We start from the raw sequence: 19,691 nt of genomic DNA, 5'->3' as shown, positions 1-19,691 counted from the left end.
GACCCTCTGATATCATTAGTTATTTAAAAGCAGTGGTTTTAAATGTTCTTCCTTTCAACTTAGAAGAAATAAATGAATAAAAAAATAGTTAGCAGTTCATGTTTTCCTCTTGAAATTTGCTAAACAGCAAATGCAGCTGTCACATTTTTTGATATGATGTAACCGTCTGTACCACGAAAAACAGCAGAATTATGATTTAAATTGCACCGGTTTGATGCAATCAAATAAACAGCTCAATAAACAGTTTTTAAAAAATTCATAATTTAATGCTATTATCTTTGTACAAATGAACACACCCTTCACACCATGTCACTGTGAACCACCCAGACAAGATACCATTTCCTGAAGAAGCATCTTTATATTTGTAGAGCTGTCGTTATAATACATCACTGTGATCAGCACAGCTGTTTTAGGTCTATGGGACTCAGTGACGTGATGGGCTGAGCGTGATTTTATTAATCACCGCACCCTCGGATCAGCAGCAGGTGAGATGCCCAAACTGTCTGGGACCTGCTGTTTTGCATTTATCGCTGCACACGATTAAAATAGGGCCAGTGGACTTAATTCCACTGTTGTTCCTGATGTTTTCACAGTCAACCAACTACATGGACACTGAGAGTGTGGCGGAGTATTTTTTTGCAGAGACTCTGTCTCTGTCTTATTTTCTTCTTATTCTGCTGTATTTCGGGATGTTCCTGAGCAATACACTGAGGTAAGGTCGGGACTTTATAAAACCGTAGCAACCAGATGCATCCTAAAGGAAGCTACGAAAAATCATGGACAGCGTCGAGAAAAACCCCCCGCATACAGCACGGAAAACATCAAGCAGAAAAAAGTCATTCCAAAGCAGAAATGAATCTGGGGTTTGCTTTCACTTTCACTTTCACTGGTGATACAGTCTTTGTACCGTAACTGACAATTCCTGCATAGAATGTCAAAAGCATAAAAACATTTACTCAATGTTCATTTAAGTTTAGTACTGTAAGAAAATCAAAAGCATACTTTTGTTTCTCGTCCCATCATGTATTCAAACAACACCTTCCTCAGGTACTCCATCTCAGTAGGTTCGCTGTTGAATACAGGATCTGTGAAAACAAACAGGAAGAGCCACTTAATCATCTGAGACCTGGTCAGTCACACGACAGTGCACACTGTATAAGATGTAATAATCAGCTGCTTTGAAAAGAATCTGCCGATACAATGCGTATCACAATACAGGGATTACAGTTTAATAAATTGTGATATATTGCCTTTTTTAAATCATTTTTTAAAAAAAGTCATAATATAAAGAGCACACCACAAATGCATAAAACGTTTACTTTTTTAAAGGCAATCAGAACAGTGGGATCTGCATTTGTATTTATCACAGTCCCTTTAACATCCACTGTCAGAGCACTCATTTTTGTGAAATCTGAGCAAAAAAGTTAACATTCGTTTATATCAGTTAGAAATAGAAATAAAAGCGCTTGCAGGATTCATTACGTAACAAATTAAGAAAAATAAAAAAAATCGAAACACTTAAGAATCACTAGTGTTTTTGAGGATCGATACAGTATCACAAAACATTTCACCCTGTGTATCAATATGTGCTCACATCCCTAAACAGCTGTCATATTGAGATAATATTTCATGAAGAATGTATCTGTTTTGGAAAGCCATGCACCCTCTCAGGACCCAGTACTGCGTTATATGTGAGAGCTGGTTTTATGGGACTATGTGTTGGTACTCTATGCTGCTATGTCTCTCTGGTGAAAGAGATAATACATTTTAAGAGACTTTCTGTATCAATACAGTAAAATAAAAGATTGCTATGAACTCTAAATCTGGATGTACTTTCATAACCATTACAAAATCTTCTTTCTAGTTTTAAAATAAGACTAGCACATGACAATGCCTTCCTTTGTCAAATACTCCAGCTGAATCCTGACCCAACAACAACTCATGTTTGTTAGCAACCATATACAGAGCCACTTTCTGCACAGGTATGGGTTCAAATTAAGCACCGACTAAAAGCACAGGAAAGAACGGCGAGACTCAGCGTGAGCAAATAAATACCACAAGAGTCAAAGAGTGAACATTTTACTTCTACGCCCAAAGCTATAATGCCATTATCCCTCTAAAAACTATGAATGGGAAACTGTGTTACAGCATTAACAGGGCTGGCAACACTTAGACTTCTGCTTCTTCCACTGATATATCCCCCTCAGCTCTTTAATATGGAACAACACCCACTTGCTCTCTGCTTATCTGGAATAATCATTCGGGCTGCGCTAAATGTCCTCGCATGTGCCAGGGGTGACTGTGTGGTTAGAGGACCGGAAAAGGTGATACAGAGGTGCAAACAGCTCTTTGATCTCTTTTGTGAAGCAATGGGTCACCAATAAATCCCATAGCCTTTGCCCTCCTGACCCCACGGTGCCCTGACGGAGCCTGCCCTCCCTCCCTACATATAAACAGCCCTCTGATTCCACCTGAAACCACAGCTCTGTGATTTAAGTAGGCTCAACAGATTCATAATAAGTGGAAGACGTCTTCACTAATAAGTACTGTAATCCAAAGGGAATACAGGAAGGAGAGTAGGTATTAGGCTGGATATAGTATGTGTACTGGAAGTAGTGGATTTGAGACCTGAAAGTCTGCAGGGTCCTGTGTGGGAAACGTTAAGACCAAAATCTGCAAAACCCATTAAATCCAAGGATGGCTTCTTCACGGCCCCCTTTCAGACAGCAGATTCTCTTTATTACACCAGCAGGGAAGCTCTAAGAGGAGGGTAAAATGCAATCTATCTCCCCCATCTCTCTCACACTCACACACACACACACACTGTGTTCAGTTTACGATATACTTGGGGATACAGCACTGACTTACAGTAAGCACCCAGAGGTTTACCCTAACCTTAACCACAGTGGTTATATGTCTAACCCGAGCTCTTAACTCGAACCTTAACCAAACCCTAATTATAACCACAGCTCTCATCTTAACCAGCCTAAAATCACACTTAGTTGGCTAAAAAGTCCTCAAAAGGACGTTAAAAACCAGGCCACACACCCACACACTTCTCAGGATCTGCATCTCTTGTCCCATCTCTGATCCACAAAGCGACGTGGGGGCTGGCTGATGAGGCAGACTGCTGGTGGTTTGCAAAAACACCAACCCTGCAATCCTGCAGAGCAGCTAAGCTACATATGATAACAACATAAATATTCATGTGTTCTGGTTTTAAAATCTGTTTTCTTAAAGTTAGGTAACCTATCTAATGCCACATCCACACTAATACATTTTTATTTTAAAGCAGCATTTTAAAATGACAACTATCTTCTGCAGGGTGTGAGTGTTTTAGCACTGTTTCAGAAATCATCTCTGTCCAAATAAGCATGCCTGGAAACTAATATTACGTAACCATTCATGCACATGTATCATGCGCATGCAGATATAAACAGGAATCAGATTGCCAACTCAGCAGTTGGTTGCTGAGTTACAAAAAATACTTCAAAGATGGTGAAAAGTAAGACCAGAGATTTATTTGCTTGGACCTACGATGAGGTGGAGCTGGTACTGAGACAAACACTTGGGTATGAGGTGGTCAAGGTGGCGGACAACAGATTGGGAGTCGCTGCAAAGCATATATTACAGTGATGCAAGGAGGATTATCCATCGCCAGAGGAAGCCATGGCAATGGGTAAGAATTAACCTTGCACACACAAGTAGGACAAAATCACAAAAGGCACTTAGACCAAGTTATAACGTCATGACTGAGTCAGGAAGCGAAAATGTGCGTCTGTGTCATTATTTTTAAAAGTTTTCCTTTTTACCCATCCAGACTGAAATGCAACGTTTCAATCTGATCACTGAGTCTGTTTTCAAACTAAAACTTCAGCGTTTTAAAAGGTCTCTATTATAGGCGCTCCAAAAACACACAAAAAGTGTGGACACTAGGAGTAAACATAGCAATATATGTGTATAAAAACAAAAACATATTTGTGTGGATGTAGCCTTATATTGCAGGTGTATGTAGAGTATGTGATGTGTATGTTTACAGTGATACTATAACCTGTTCAAGCATTCTGCAAAGCATCCTCTTTATGCTGATCTAAAAGGAAACTGGTTCAAGACGCAGAACTAAGTGATTCATGGTGTTAACATTACCTTTGAGTGTGCTCCCGAGATGAGTTACAACAGTGGTTCGGTGGAAACATTTAATCTTGTCCTCAAGCGAGTGAATCTACCGTAGAAGAACACACATGCATGCACAGATTAATAATAATATAAAAAAACATTTTGACCCCAGTGGGTTAATGCTATGCATTAGCTTAATTGTTGCATGGGACATAAGCACAGCATTTTGTTGATCATCCTCGGGGGGATGTTTCAGAGAATGACGATGTGTGTGAGAAAAACTGTGGGAGGCGTTGCTGTGACTGTTTATAGGGTTAAACCAAATGTAAACAGATGTGCTTTGTAATTAAGTTGATCCAGCAGGAGAGCAGTAGCTGCTCTTGCTGGAGGCCACAGAATGATGGGAATACGCTGCGTGGGATTTGCTGTCCACTTGTCCCTGTGAAGAGCACACAGGGCCTGACACTCACTCTCTCAACAAAGCCCTGCTCCTTCAGTCGAGCCTCACTCAGCAGAGTCGTCTTCTCGGCAAGCTGAGCCTGAGTCAGAGAGGGAAAGAATGTCAATATCAGTGAAAACTGAAACATGTAATGAAAAACACAGTGTGATGCATGTTTTTTGATCAAACAAACATTTTACAGTGGAAATGGACTGGTATGATAGGGATCCTATAAACAGAAAAAAAACTGTGAAACTGTGACCAGTAAACATACCTGCAGTTCCTCTGTGCTCATCTGTGCCCAAAAAATAAAGAAAAAACAAGTTATTGAATGTTACAACAGAATACACATAAGTTACTACACACATTAAGTTTTCATGACTGGTGAACTCCCAAAAAGTAGTCAATGTTTTTCCAACCAATAAGAACGGTCAGTTCTCACGAAAAAAGTCTCAACTGCAACCAGTAAAGGGTTAGCTGATTTAGGGGGGACCTACATTGTGAGGAGGTGAAATGGCAGAGTGTGTAATTGTTCCTGTGAGGCTGTTTATAAATGAGCTGATATCTGACCAGACTAATGATTTCTTGTAAGAATAATTGGAGTCTTTACTCCTCTAAAAACCTTAAATTCTGTTTATTTAACATAGCATAACCTAATGACAAATCTATGTTCAACAACAACCAAATATGAAGGAATTAGAGGGCTGTTTCAACTCACAACTGCGACGTCAACAAATCCCCAAATCTGCTGTAGCTGCATTGCCCGAGTACAGTGCTTAAACCATAGATGGACGGTTAGTTTACGATACATAACGTCGACCAGTAGTTCCGATAATGGACTATTCTGTGAAACCTCTAATTCAGTCAGTTATGACATAATAATAATTAAATAAAATGTGCAATATTCATTTAAAGGACAATTCTGCTGATGTTCTACATTTTTCTTGTCGTCAACAAAGAAAAAGACCAATAACAATAAAAATTAATAATAATAATAATAATACAATTTATTTATAGGCGCCTTTCTGGACACTCAAGGTCACCTTACATCATAAAAAACAAACACAGAGTTTAAGAAACAAATAAGAATGCCAGTAAAATACAATTTAAAAAGATTTAAGAGAAAAGAAAGAAAGAAAGAAAGAAAGAAAGAAAGAAAGAAAGAAAGAAAGAAAGAAAGAAAGAAAGAAAGAGGAAAATGGACAATGGTGGTGGTCAGATGGAGTACGCTAGTCTAAATAGATGAGTTTTGAGATTGAATTTAAAATGTGAAATGTGAGTCAGTATTACGGAGGTCAGGTGGGAGAGAGTTCCAGAGCTGAGGAGCAGAGCAGCTGAATGCTCTGACTAGAGCAACCAATTTGTATCAATCAACCACTGAAAATACTTCCCAACCAAGAGGGAGTTTGGTCCTGTTTAATTAATATTTTCCAAAAGCTATAGCGCCCAGCTGTTTAAGGAAATTGATTAGCAGGGTTTTTTTTAAACCATATTTTATGAACCACTGTGGGAGCCACACACAGGTGGAGGAGGTCTAAAATGACTGCCAGGAGTAAATGCTGGCACGACTGTGTGCCGCTGCTCTCAGAGAGATTCTGTGATTGTCTGATGTTGTTTCTTGTATCTGTCAGTGTGTCCTGAAAAAGCGGCCACAAATAAAATGTATTAATATTACTATCAATTTATTTATTTTCAAGAACTGAGAAATGGACTAACTCTCCCTTAAACTGTATCCTTTCTATATTTTTTCCAGACTCAGGTCTAAACTCAAAGAGTGTTGAGCTGCTGTCTCCATGGAGAGACACACTGACCCACTGTCTAAATGAAGAATGGTTTGTGAGGCCCGTTGTGGGAAAGGCCTCCCTGTGCATGAACCCATACAATCCACCCATAAAGTTATTACCTCACCAGGGAAAAATGCAGCAGAGAGAGCAACATAATTCTTTGTGTTTGTGTGCATCTGGACACAGCGTAAAGGTAGAGGAATCAGCGCAGGGGTCTCATGGCACCTCAACACCTGGGTAAAATGTCTCCCTGGAGTACTTTTGTCCTTTCTGGCGACTCTCCAGTATGAGCTCTCGCCTGTGAGTATCGCTGCAGTATAAATCTATGGGTCTAGAATCACCTCGCATGATGATAATTGAGAACAGGGATTGAGGCTTGCTGCTGCCTCACAATCTCTGTTTTCCGAGGGGAACATTCCTGAGTGATTCAAACGAGCTCCACAGTATCCGGCGCGCTTTGGAGAGCAGCCACACGACTGGAGCGAGAGACTGATCAGAGCAAAGTATGTGAGCAAATTGTCCCTGAGCTCTTAGGCGGAATCCTTCAATTACCAAGCAAGACAAAGGAAAAGATAACCAAACACTGCTAAGTCTGGTAACCTGGATGTGAACTTTGAAATAAGAAAAGTATCTATAAAGGCCTCGTGGTACGGGACACAAATATGCGTCTGGATTGGGCTGTCATTCAAAACAAGTAATGCTTCCATCAGACAGCCTTTTCTCAGAGGAGACGAGGGAGCTGAAAAAAAGTGATTTCATACAGCCATTGTGACGTGACTTCATAATGACTGATGGTTTCAACAGAATGACTATATAAATTTAATCTAAGCCACCAGTCTCACACATAATGGACTTTAATGGCTGCAGGTATGAATTTCTACATCTGTATAAATGAAAAATGTTCCCAGATAAATGAGCCAGCTGTGACACCGGTCACAGATGTTTGACCTGGTGAATATGAAGAGGAGGACAGACAGGTTTGTACCTCTGTAGTGTCATGGCTCTTTGCTTGCAGCTCCTCCAGTTCTTTTTGAACCTGCCACACTCTGTCTCCCATCTCCTCCTCTCGACTCTGAAAAAAATAATAAAAGGTTGAGTCATTTCCTATGTTTCATCTCAGCATCACAACTCAAGCATGTTGGTCTGATCAGTCAAAGAACTGCCTTTATTTATTTAAGGCCCCTACTCTTGATTATGTTTCGAGACAGTAAGGGAGAAAATTTTAGACCAGACGGTGACTGTTCTTAAGTAATTGTTTGACAGATTTCCAAATATAAATCATTCAGCAGGCATTCATTGGTAATCAACTCAAGGTTTTCATAGACCACTGGTTTACCTACGGAGGGGGCTACCAGAGGACATGTAGACAGTTTGTGAAGTAGTATAATTCTGATTTGATTATAAAAATGTAAAAAATCTGATAGTTGTAGTCAGCTATAACATCCTGACAATGCTGTGATTAAGACAAAAAAACTACTTAGCAAGCAAGCGGAAAAGAGAAAACAGTAAAAATGTAATAAATAAAGACTTAATAATTGGAAAAAGGTCACAGATAAATGCTTTAAATAGTTATAAACAGCTGAAAGATAGCTAATACTATACACAGTTGCAACAGTTTGCTTAAAGTGGTGGATATATTATTGAAATAGGTCATTAATATTATTAAAGTTGAATCAGACAACTTCAGCTCCCAGTCTCTTATACTTCAAAGTGCTATTATTGCTGGTGCTACTTTCACAGAGACAACCAGATCGCTTTCGGTTTTCCTCAGAGAGCGTCTTTTACACTGTAAAGTTTCCACAGTTATTTGGTTGTTCCACCATCCACCATTTAAACTGCTTCGGATAGCAAAGAACCTTCATTAACACTTTTTAGTAACTTAAGGCAGCTGATAGCTACCACAGAAAACAAAAAGGCTAACTTCTTCCTGTTTTGGTTACCCAATGGGTAGCCTCAAATCATGCCCTTCTTTTCTGGGAGATCGTAAAGGTGGCAGACATAATTGCATAACAAAAGGAAGGCTAATAGGGAACCAATCTAATTGCCAATGATGTCATTATTCTATAGCAATTACAGTGTGCAATCAACATCTACTTCATAATGATAGGATAAAGCAGAAAAATACCTATATCTCCACTTTAAATCAATCAGTTTAATCTAAATTAAAATACATACATTCAGATCATAATGGTTGGTGAAAATGAGGGGGTACTTATCTGGCGGGAATGCGGGATGTGTCAGACAAAAAGAAGTTGGGAACCGCCTCTTTAGACTGAGGGAACATAGCTGCCAACTAGTACAGTGATAGTATCCAAATGGTGGGTGGAGTTCATGCTAAACCTATAAAACGGGGTCTTGTTTTGGGGAAAACATGTTTTTTTGGCTTCATCTTTTCAGAGTACCTGTATAACCTCTTCATATTTCTGAACAGTTCTGTGCAAATCATCCTCCTTCTGCGTAATCACCTTCCTCAGATCACCGACTTCTTCGCGATGGCTGCTGATGAGCTCTGACTCGACAGCTTGGGCCTTCGCTGTGTCGAGGAAAGGGAACAAAGCCAAAGTTAGCACATAAAAAAAATAACCAAGTTCATATTCCAAACCACTCAGTCACATCCCATCTGGAATGTAACACAGTTTAACCAAAGAGGAAACGAGGAAACATGGCAATTCAGACGCACTGTTTCCAAACGCAATGATCCCTTAATTTTTGTTCCACCCAGCGTCAAGATTAAAAAAAAAACATGTTTCCATGTAATTATTCCACCCTACTGTTGTACATGAAAGTGAGACATATTCGCTTTGATTTTTTTCATTTTAAGGCAGTTCTTTAGCTGCCTAAAACAGAAGTGGTTTGTCGGGTAATGAGAGGATTTCACCACAACAAGAGATAATGATTGAAACCACTTGTGTACCATCCTCATCAACCCAGCTGTAAATCTTGTCAGTTTAATTTGATGAAAGGAGAATCATTTCTTCCGCCTCACCAATGGCCTCCTTCACTGCTGTATCTAGCTCCTGCTCCTTCAGAGCCATCTGTGTGTTGAACTCCCTCATTAACTGCTTGATAGCAGAATTGTGCTTCATCTCCACATCTTCCAACTCCACTCTGTTCAAACAGATACAGATAATACAGCAAATGTATTCAATTAGTATGGACACTACAAGCATGTGTTTTAATATTTACAGAACACAAATTCATTACAACCTCCTATCTGCAAATATAGGTTAGTATGCATTTTAAAGGAACAGCGTTTAAGATTTAGGGGGGTTTGCAGATTGCAACCAGCTGAAATTTCTCCTGGTTAGATTTTCTTCAGTGCTCAAAGTTCAGGGGGTTTTTACTGGGAGCTAAATTATCCACAGAGGCCTCTTCCTTTCCAAAACAAACTGACCAGGTGATAAAAACAAAACAAAAAAATAATAAAGCTGTTTCACATTACCAATTAGTGTTTCTCTGATGTTTTTGGGCAGGCCGCTAGCCCAGCACCTGCTTATGTGTGCTCACCTTTTTTTTTTTGATAAATTAAGATCCAGACATTCAGGAGATTTTTTCTCAGAGCCGAATTATCCACAGAGGTTGCTTTCTTTCCAAAACAAATGGACCCGGGAATTAAAACCAGTTTAAAAAAAACTGAAAAAAGTGTGTTTTTCTGATGCTGCTCGTCGTGGAGGAGCTGCAAAGTACGGTGGCTGGCAAAATGGGCCCTATCAAGAGCAAGTGTTTGGCGTGTCTGTTTGGGGTTACTCTGGAAACATGGCGGTGCAACATGATGGACTTAGTGAAAAAGACCCGCTCTCTGTGTGGACATATACGGCTCATTCTAAGGTAATTAAAACACAACTACTCCTGTTTTCAGTAAAGAAATGTATATATCATATTCTATGTCTTCCAGTGTATACCCCTAAATCCTGCACACTGTGCCTTTAGTTTTTCATTATAAATTACAAGAATAAATTGACACCATGAACTTACTTTTGCTTTTTCTCATTCTCCTCTAACAACTCTTTCTTCATGTATTCCAGGTCCTGTTCGTGCTCCTTCCTCAGCACGCGCATGTCTTTCTGTAGTCTGGCAAAGTCCTTGTGGATTTTCTCCTTCTCGTTCTTCAGCTGACTCAGTTTGTCCTTGAGAGACTCCAGAGAGTCGCCTTCCACCTCTTGCATCGGGGAGTGGTTTTCCATCTTGGTTTGCATCACACTCTTGGTTTGCTGCATGCTGCTACATTCCACCTTTATCTCAGCATCAGGTTCAGATGGATTTTGCGTCTCTTTAATAGTTGCCTGATGTTGATCGATCTGGGCCTCCTTCGCACAGAGCTCCTCTTTCAGACGATTTATTTCAGCAAGAAGGTTTCCATTCTGCTCTTCTGCTTCTTTTAGCTTTGCCTCAATTTCACGCAGTGCTGATTCACTTTCTTTGAGCTCCCCTTGTTGTGCTGCATCACTCTGCAGTGAGGACAGCTTCTCTTCATACAAGTTTTTCAATTCCTCTAAAGACTTCTCTCTTTCGAGTCTCTCATTACTCAGAATCTGTTCGTGTTGTTGCTCCTGCTCTTCCTTAAGCTTGACCAGAGCTTCCTCGAGTGTTTTTGTTTTCTCCTCTAACATTTCTGCGTGTTGTTTGCCGGACGTTTCATTGATCTTGATTTCCTCCAGGCTCGTCTGAAGAGCCTTGATCGCCTGCTCTTTTTCCTCGAGCTGAGAGGTCAGCTGTTTTTTAATCTGACCGATTTTCTGCTCGGCTTTCTTCTTCAGCTCCGATATTTTTCGAGCGCTCTCCGCAGAAAACTTCTCCTCGGCTGCCTTCAGACTCTCCTCTTTGCTCTTGATGATCTCGTCTTTCGTCCTTTCAAATTCAGCCCTTTGACTTTCAAGCTTGTCTTTACAAGTTTGGTTGTCTTCCTCAAGGGAGCGTAGCTTTTCAACCATCTCCTGCTCCAAATCACCATTTTGAGCGCACTGCATCTGGGTCTGCTGCAGCTGCTCCACTAACTCCCTCTTTTCATTCTCCCTGATGCTGTGTTGCTGTTTGAGGTCAGCTGTGAGTTGGTCGCACTCTTTTGTCTTTAAGGCTAACTGCTCCTGGAGCTCACTGAGGCGACCGATGCAGCTATCCAGCTCCGAGGTGAGCGTGCTGACCTTCTGCTCCTTCTCGCTCAGCACCTGGTCCATCTCTGACTTGCTGATGGACTGATTGTCAATACTCGCCGCCAGCCTTTGCAGGGCTTCATTCTTTTCAGAGATTTCTCGCTGCAGCTCATCGAGCCTGGTCTGCAGACATGCAATAGTGTTGTCATTCTGGGTCAGCTTTGTCTCTGCCCTGTTCTCACACTCAGACAAACTGTTCCTGAGTGCATCCGCCTGCTCTAAAGCAGACTTCCTCTCCTGCTCTAATCTCTCAATGGTCTCCTCCATTTGAGCAGCAGCCTGTCGTCTCTCCTCTGTATACTGCTGGTCCAGCTGATTTATGGCTTCCTCCTTCTCTTTTATGCTACTTGCTAGCTGATTTTTCAAGTCACTGATGATGCTTTCCAAGTTACTGATTTGCAACTCATTTGCTTTCATGCTTTCAGATATGTGTCTGTTTGCTTCACTCAGCTCCTCAATTTTCAGAGCTTTCTCGTTGATAGACTGAGAATGATTCTCCTTCTCATGTGTTAAGGCTTTGACATGCTCCATATGAGCATTTACCTGAGCAGTCGTCTGTTCTAATGAAATGCATAGATTCTTATTCTCCTCCATCTGCTGGCGGAGATTCTCCTCTAAAGTGCAAATTCTATCTGCTTTAGTGACAATGGCGTTTTTGAGATTCACAACCTTTTTCTGACTACAGTCCAGTTTATCTTTCAGCTCCTTCAACCTACATTCAACTCTCTGACTGAGTTCGTTAGAGCCACTCTCCACCCTTGACTCAACCTCTTTACAGCAATGCTCCATTTGGTTTCTGATCAGAATTAACTGCTGCTGGAAATCTTCTTCCTTGGCTTTTAGCTGAATGGCAGTTTCTTCAAATTTATTCTGCAAGTCCGCACTCTCCTTAGATCTAGAACCTTCCAGTGCTTTACGCCGCTTCTCTGTTTCCTTCAACTTTCCAGACAAGCTCTTTAGCTTCTCTCTGTTCTCTTCCTTTGTCTTGTTAAGCTCGTCTTGGAGGGAGTTTCTCTCCTTCAGAGCCTGGTTAAGGTTCCTCTCCACTGACTCCATTTGCTCCTTGAGCAACGCTTCGCCCTGAGACAAACTTTCAAGCTTAACAGCTGCTTCGTTAAGCTCCTCTTGCAGCTTCTGCACAGTGGTTTCTCGAATTGCCAGGTCCTCCTTTAAATCCTTTAATTCGTGCAACACTTGTTCGTTCTCCTCTTTGCCTTTGCTGAGTTGCTGAGACATTTCCTCCAGTTCCTGGGCCTTCTCCTGTAGTACATGTGAATGTTTCTCCGTTAATTCTTCCTCCTGCTGCCCCAACTTCTCCTGCCAACGACGCTCCTGCTCCTCAATCTCATACTTATGGGTGTCATGTAGTTTCTCCACCTCTTCCTTGTGGTTGGCCTGCAGCTCAGACATTGCACTGCTGAGGCCTTGGGAACTTTTTTGGGCCATCTCTACAATTTTCTCCTGAACTTGTTGCTCTGTCTGCTGAAGCTCTTTCTCCTTCTTTGCAAGTTCCTGCTTCATGGTTTCTTCATTCTGCTGAAGCTTTTTTTTAAAACTCTCGTGCATTTCTTTGGCTTTGTTTTTCAACTTTTCCATTTTTGTCTCTTGTGATTTCAGCTTAGCTTCCATCTCAGTGACAGTGTTTTGCAACTTCATCTCGTGGGCAGCTTTTTCATCATCCAGCTGTTTCTTGAGGCGACTTTGCTCTTCCTGTTTAGTGTTCAGTTCTGCTGTGAGTGATGTCTTCTGTTCGGAGAGCTCCGTTTTGGTCTGCTGTAATTGCTGCTCTAATTCTTGAAGTGCCTTCTCTTTCTGCTGACAGTTTGTCTTTGCTGCTTCCAACTGATGCTCCAAATCTGCCAAATCTTTCTTACACTGATCAAGAGCCTCTGACATATTACTCAACTGTGCATTAGATTCCTTTAGACTCCCACTTTCCAGTTGGGATTGTGACAAACGTGCCTGCAGCTCCTCCAGTTCCTTAACCTTGACATTTAATTCTTGTACAGTGGAATCTGATACATCTTGTAGTGTTTTTTCTTTTAGGATGTGTTCTTTAATTTCCTTTTCCTTTTCATTCAGAACAATTTTCAATGCATTGAGCTCCTCCTTCAGAGATTTCTTCATATCCCCAAGTGACTGCTTATGTTCCTTTTTGATATTTGAGAGCTCTACATTGTGCTTTTCCATCTGATCTTGAAACTTCTTCTCGTGTTCCTGTTGAGCTAAACGACAAGCATCTTCAGCTGCCACCAACTTCTCCTCCAGAAGCTGTTTACTCTTCAAAGCCTCAGAAAGTTCAGAGGAAACCGCCTCCAACTCTGCCTGCTTCGCATCCAGTTTCTCCAAAGTCTTCTGGTTCATGTCTTCAACGTGTGCTTGAAACTGCAGCTCTTTATCTTTCAGAAGGGTCTCCACTTCAGCTCTCTGTTTCTCCTTGAGCTCCTCAAGAGCAGCATTACTCTGCTGGGTTAAGGTGCCCTTGTGCTTTTCCAGCTCCTCCTGGTGCTTTTCCTCTAATGCAGAGATTTGTTTTTTGTGTTTATCCTTCAACTCCTCCAGCTGACTGGAAAGTTCATGAGACAGACTTGATCCTTCTTGTGGGATCTTCTCTTGAGAGCTCTCCAACTCCAACACTCTCTGCAATCACATATACATAAGCTGTTAGTTTTTTCTATAATGTCATAATGTTAACTGAAAAACAAATGGTAAATAATCATGTTTTTTTTAATAGTAGGACTGTACTTAAACAGTACAGTTATTACAAAATATTAAAAACTGAAAAGGCCAGGAGTGATGTGTGTGTGTGTATTATTTCTATACAAGGGAAGAACAGTATTTCAGTTTAAATTTTGTCTTGAATAAATCCGTGTCTCTCACTGTGTGTGTGTGTGTGTGTGTGTGTGTGTGTGTGTGTGTGCGTTTCTGTAGAACTGAGAGCTTTCCAAATAACTAAATGAATACATAAGTCAGATCATATAAATGCAATTTTTGTTGAGCCTCAAAGCATTCAGTCGACCCTAATTAATATGTCTACTTAACACTTTCTTTAATACATTGTGAAGAAAAAAACACTCACAGTTCTTGCAGCTTCCAGTTCCAGCTGTATCTCTTTAACCCTGTTATCAGCTTCAGTCCTCAGAGCTATCTTCTGTAGCTCAACGTCCTCCAAAGCCAGAGAGGACTGCTGTTCTCGCTCCTTTCCTAACTGGGCAAACTCCTCTTTGCACTGTTCCTAAATACACAAGCAGCACACAATCAAAATTCTAATGTGACTATTTTTCATCTGATCAATTTGATCACGTTGCGAAATTAAACAAATGAGAACCCTTGGCACATACCACAGCTTTGTTGATTTTGGCAGTCATCTCCTCTTCTTTCGCAGCCAAAGCTTCACTGTGGAGTTTTTCCATATTGGCCACCGTTTCCTCTGATGATTTCTGATGATATAAATGATAACAATTTTTTAAAAATGTATGTAGTGGTTTTCTGTGTTCTTAAAGACACTTCTCAGCATGACATGCATTTTAAAAATCTACCAAATCAAAACCAACCAAAATCAAACAAAGTGAATCTGCCTTGCGCTTCCCACAAGTCAGAAGCGCAATAGTTTGCAGTTTACTATTATTTTTTCCAATGTAAATACTTCAATTGGTGAGTCAGTGTCTTGACTATTTTGGTTGTGTATTGTTAAACGTGACACATTAGATTTACTTCATTGAAGCTGACTCATAGGGCAATGAAAATACAGCAGACGTCACTTTCTCACCTTCATGATGGCAACAACCTCTTGTTTGACCTTTGTGAGTTTGTGCTGCAGAGTCTTCCTCTCTTCTTCACTGGCCCTTTCAACTTCTTTCACCTGCTCCTCCAGCTGAACCTGCAGCTGTTTACGGGCCTCCTCCGCCCTCTGAGCTACACCCAGTGCTCGTTCAAGTTCTTCAAATGCTTTCAGGAAAAAAAACAACACATCATTTAACATATCCACAAAATGCATATACACGTGAACTTTCAGAGGTTGATTTTACTCACCTGATTTCTCAGCCTTTTCTTTTTGCTCCTGTAACTCTTCTTTCTGAGCAGTAGCCTGTTGGAGCCTGGAGCGGAGCTGTGCGACCTCCTCTTCTTTCATTTCCAGTGTCTCATGCATCTGACGCTTTGTCTCAGCAATGACCATTCCCTGAAAGCCAGCAGCAATGCATGACAGAACATCAGGCCTTTAACTGCATGGTCTGAGTAAATGAATTCACACCTAAACTGGTGTTGATTTTGTAAGTACTATCTTTGTATTTTACACCCTAACTCAACACTGCAAGATGTACTAATACCACACTGAAAATACTGCACTACAAGTCCTGCATTCACACTTTTTTTGGATGAATGTTTCTGCTGCATTAATGTATACGTTGCATTTTCTTTCTGTAGATGTTTATGGTTGTGCTCATTTTAACTCATTTTTGTCCTGTTTAATCAACAGCAATGCATTATATTCTACAACATCAACATGTATTTATAGTGTGGCTGTCCTGTGAGAACCACATATCTATAAAAAAAAAATGAGATGTAGTGGAGTAGAAATATGAAGTCTCTGGAAATGGAAATACACAAGTAAAGAACATGTACTGCAAATTTGCACTTATAGTATTTGAGTAAAAGTACTGAGTTACTTTCCACCACTGCTCTGACTTAAGCTCAAATGTCTGTAATTGTTTCTGACTTTAAATGCTTTAAGCATTCCTCACACAGATCTCTTGAGCTGCTGTTCATCCCACAGAGTCGGGGTCAAAGTTTAAAAGAAACAACATGGGACTTCAAGGTGTCAGACCTCTTTACTCAGTTGCGGAGTAAAAAAAACATGACATGTCTGGATTTGCGGGACCGTCAATCAAGATGTGACTAATGCATAAAAAAACTCCTTACTCACCTTGTCCTGCTCCAGCTGTTCAATAAGGTTCTTGGCATCACGCAGCTGAGTGATCAACTTAGTCTTTTCTGTTGTGTGCAGTTCCTATAAACATAAAACATTTGACAGTATGTCATACTTTACACAGGGCCACTTCTGATTTTTCGATTCATATCTTGTCCATGCTTTGGGCAGATAACTTCAAAATGTATTCTGCACCACCCAGGATGCCTCGCCCACAAGCCAAATAACCCGAGAGTGTATACAAGCCCAGCTAAACCAACAAGTCGACCTAAATTACAGCCCAGTTTAGCAGCAGTGGCATGTAGTAGCTGTGTTCCTGTGGCACCGCTGTGTAACCAGTGGTTTCTAAACAGGAAACGCCGGGCTGCTTGTATTTCTCAGCTGTTTTATCTTTGTGTGACCCAAAGTATCAGTATCTTTGCAAACTTTGGGTTAACAGCATCTTGATGTTCAAAAATTCATAGAGCAAACTTTAAAAATGTATAAGGTTGCTGTAAATATACAAAAAAAAGCCACTACAGCAGACAACACTCTGTCGACCAGACTGTAAATAACAGATTCAAAATCCCTGAGCTGAAGGTCTGGAATCACAGACAGATGGTCTGTTTTATGGGATATTTGTCTAAGGTGGAGGATGAGCAGCACAGCCCTGCAGTTCCAGGATGCCTTCATGCTGCTTAAGAGGGCAACGCGCCTGTTAACCTCTCCTTTTCCCGACACAGGAAAGCCCCTGTTCCCAAAAAAGACCGCAGATACAACACATAAATTTGTGGCAAAAAGTGAAACCAAGTCTATCAACATAGAGCCACAGACGTGCTGTCTATTATCACAGTGACTTTGTACCAACAAACATTTGTTATCAGACGCTGCAAAACATCAGAGCGGCCACAGATAAACTAAACAAGCAGATCATACCACCGAAGCAAAATGTTTTCAAATCAGTGAAAACAACGGTTCAGTCATGTCGCGCTGACATGAATCCTCGTCCTGGAGCTTTGCCAGAGAATTTGGATGTTTGGACTCTGAGAACCACAGAGATCCACTGTGTCACTGAGATAATTGAGTCACATTATCGGTGGGCCGTTAAGTATTTGGCATACATTTTGCAAAACAACATTAATTACCCTGAGCACACTGTTCAGTCATTTGCAGCATCACAGCCAAGCCTAATTTTAACCAGACCTCTTCATAATTACAGTTTACCGCCACATCAGTTTCTATTGATTATGTGGTTAGTTTGTACTTAAAACACTGACAAAGTGATGAGTATAAGCAGATACTTTATCAAATCTGCAGATTAAACTGACTGAAAAATGCACTCATATTAAAGTATGACCATGGTCGACACTCTAGTATCAGTATTAACACAGGTTATCCACCTTCATCTTCTCCAGTTCCTGCAGTCTCTCCTGCAGCTGCTCCTGCAGAGTTTCATTCTCACTGCCCAGCTGGGCGCTCCGCTCCTTGTGTGTCCGCATCACTTCTTTGCACTTCTGCAGCAGGTTTTCCTGCCTCTTCACTCTCTTCTGCAGAGCCTCCATGAGTTTGGTTGGATCACTGTTGCCCTCTCCTGCTCAGAAAATAAAATGCACTGGTTAAAAGATAGCATTAGCACTAAAAATGATTCTCATATAACTCTCATACACAGTAATTCAATGTTTTGCTTTTGCTCCAAACCAGAGTATAACTATGCATAAAACAAATGTGCATACCCTCAGTGACCTCAGCCTCTGCTTCCTGCTCCTTCAAAGGACTTTGTGTGGAAGAGACTGAGTCTGCATCTTCAGATTGTACAACGTCACCATCAGGTGGCAGAGCACCCTCAGAGAAGCCCTTGGCTCGTTTCTTCAACAGAGCAACCTGTTAGAGAGCGCAAAAGGTACAATTAACATCTAACTATTTGGGTTAAAGACTCAAATCCAGCATTATTCTATGTATTATATATTCTATATGTTTTTGTGTTTTTATTTGTAATGATTTGGAAATTATTATTATTATTTAATATATCACAACAAAGAATAATTAGTCAAATTAGCACGTGGCAATCCCCACAGAGAAATTTACCTCTTTGGTTTCTTCATAATATCTATCTCTTTATTTATCAGCCATGTTTATACACACTAGCATATATCAACACGACTCTAGGTTGCACCAGTGGCAATCATACATTGTATCACTGTGCTGGTTCAATGCACAAGTTAAAATTATTTTATGATTATGGTTGATGTTGTTTTTTCACATTCATATTTGAACATATATCAAGTATTGTATAGGTGAAGAATACATTTCTACCTGATTTTAAGTCAGACTTTGCTGGCTTGTGATTCCTGAAAGTTGCAGATTTCGCAATAAGTTAATATCATATCCATATCACCGTCCATATACTATCACTCACCTGTGTTTGGAGAACAGTGATCATTTGGTCTTTCTCTTCCAATGCAGCATCAAACTCGTCTTGTAAGTGTTTCTTTGCCTGCTGGTCCATTTGAAGCTCCTAGAAATCATTCAATATGTTCACTGACACGTAAATACGTCATCAAAAAGGACGACAGACACTGACCTAGAAAGTTAACAACATTCATAACATAGAGCCATACCTCCCGCAGCTCCCCTATCCTGCGGAGCGCTTTATCTTGACTCTGACTGAGGATGACCTGAGAGGAGGCAGGACAGAAATGAACACTGATCAATTCAGTATGATGAAGAAACTGCAGGAAAACCTCAGATTTAAATAAAATATTAGCAAACATTGTAGTTAGAGGAAATTACCTGCGTTTTTTCTTTATCTCGCTGTACTGTTCGGTACGCAGTAACCAGCTGTTTGGTTAAGAAGTGGAGGTAAGTAAAAGGGAGAGAAACAAAAAGAAAGAAACAAACAAACAAATAAAGAAACAAACAAACAAACAAATAAAGAAACAAACAAAGAAAATCATGAATGCGGATATATCAAAATAGCTATAGTTACACACCATTTCTATAACAGGTTGAATTTTGTAACAGTGTTCCCACACATTTTCGTGGACAAAATTTCAAAAACATTTTTTTAACAAATTTTTTTAGCTGGCATACATGGAGGGAGAGATGAACAAGGGGAGAAAATGAAGAAACGTGATGGTAAACAAAACGTCACACGAGAGAAAATAATTTTGCCATTATGTTACATCATATGGAAGGTTACCCACAGAATGTTACTGTAACAAATTCATTACACAAAACAAATTTCCATGACTTTTCTACACTTTCAATTAATTTTTTACCAATTCCATGACTATTCC

General features: G+C 40.4%; 1 protein-coding gene across 5 annotated transcripts in view; it reads right to left on the bottom strand.

Annotated features, from left to right (window-relative positions):
• Positions 1 to 19,691, bottom strand: part of golga4 (golgin A4) — a 28,947-nt gene that overhangs the window by 1,604 nt on the left and 7,652 nt on the right. For 4 of the 5 annotated variants that reach the window (XM_042501530.2, XM_042501531.2, XM_042501534.2 and 1 more), the window contains 18 exons: positions 19,186 to 19,233; positions 19,014 to 19,070; positions 18,812 to 18,910; positions 18,129 to 18,276; positions 17,796 to 17,986; positions 16,414 to 16,497; positions 15,522 to 15,669; positions 15,259 to 15,437; positions 14,831 to 14,929; positions 14,569 to 14,724; positions 10,315 to 14,129; positions 9,326 to 9,447; positions 8,742 to 8,872; positions 7,325 to 7,411; positions 4,830 to 4,850; positions 4,587 to 4,655; positions 4,147 to 4,222; positions 1,003 to 1,085 (listed from right to left, as the gene is read on the bottom strand). In XM_042501530.2, coding sequence (XP_042357464.2) covers positions 1,003 to 1,085; positions 4,147 to 4,222; positions 4,587 to 4,655; positions 4,830 to 4,850; positions 7,325 to 7,411; positions 8,742 to 8,872; positions 9,326 to 9,447; positions 10,315 to 14,129; positions 14,569 to 14,724; positions 14,831 to 14,929; positions 15,259 to 15,437; positions 15,522 to 15,669; positions 16,414 to 16,497; positions 17,796 to 17,986; positions 18,129 to 18,276; positions 18,812 to 18,910; positions 19,014 to 19,070; positions 19,186 to 19,233 — 5,613 coding nt within the window. The remainder of the gene's footprint in view (positions 1 to 1,002; positions 1,086 to 4,146; positions 4,223 to 4,586; positions 4,656 to 4,829; positions 4,851 to 7,324; positions 7,412 to 8,741; positions 8,873 to 9,325; positions 9,448 to 10,314; positions 14,130 to 14,568; positions 14,725 to 14,830; positions 14,930 to 15,258; positions 15,438 to 15,521; positions 15,670 to 16,413; positions 16,498 to 17,795; positions 17,987 to 18,128; positions 18,277 to 18,811; positions 18,911 to 19,013; positions 19,071 to 19,185; positions 19,234 to 19,691) is intronic. The other variant, XM_042501532.2, reaches the window with a different exon arrangement.

The sequence above is a fragment of the Plectropomus leopardus genome, chromosome 13 (genome assembly GCF_026936395.1).
Source record: "Plectropomus leopardus strain MGB_pleo_1.0 chromosome 13, ASM2693639v1, whole genome shotgun sequence".
Classification (NCBI taxonomy): domain Eukaryota; kingdom Metazoa; phylum Chordata; class Actinopteri; order Perciformes; family Serranidae; genus Plectropomus; species Plectropomus leopardus.
Note: the sequence above shows the minus strand (reverse complement) of the source record. Positions and strands in the feature narration are given on the sequence as shown.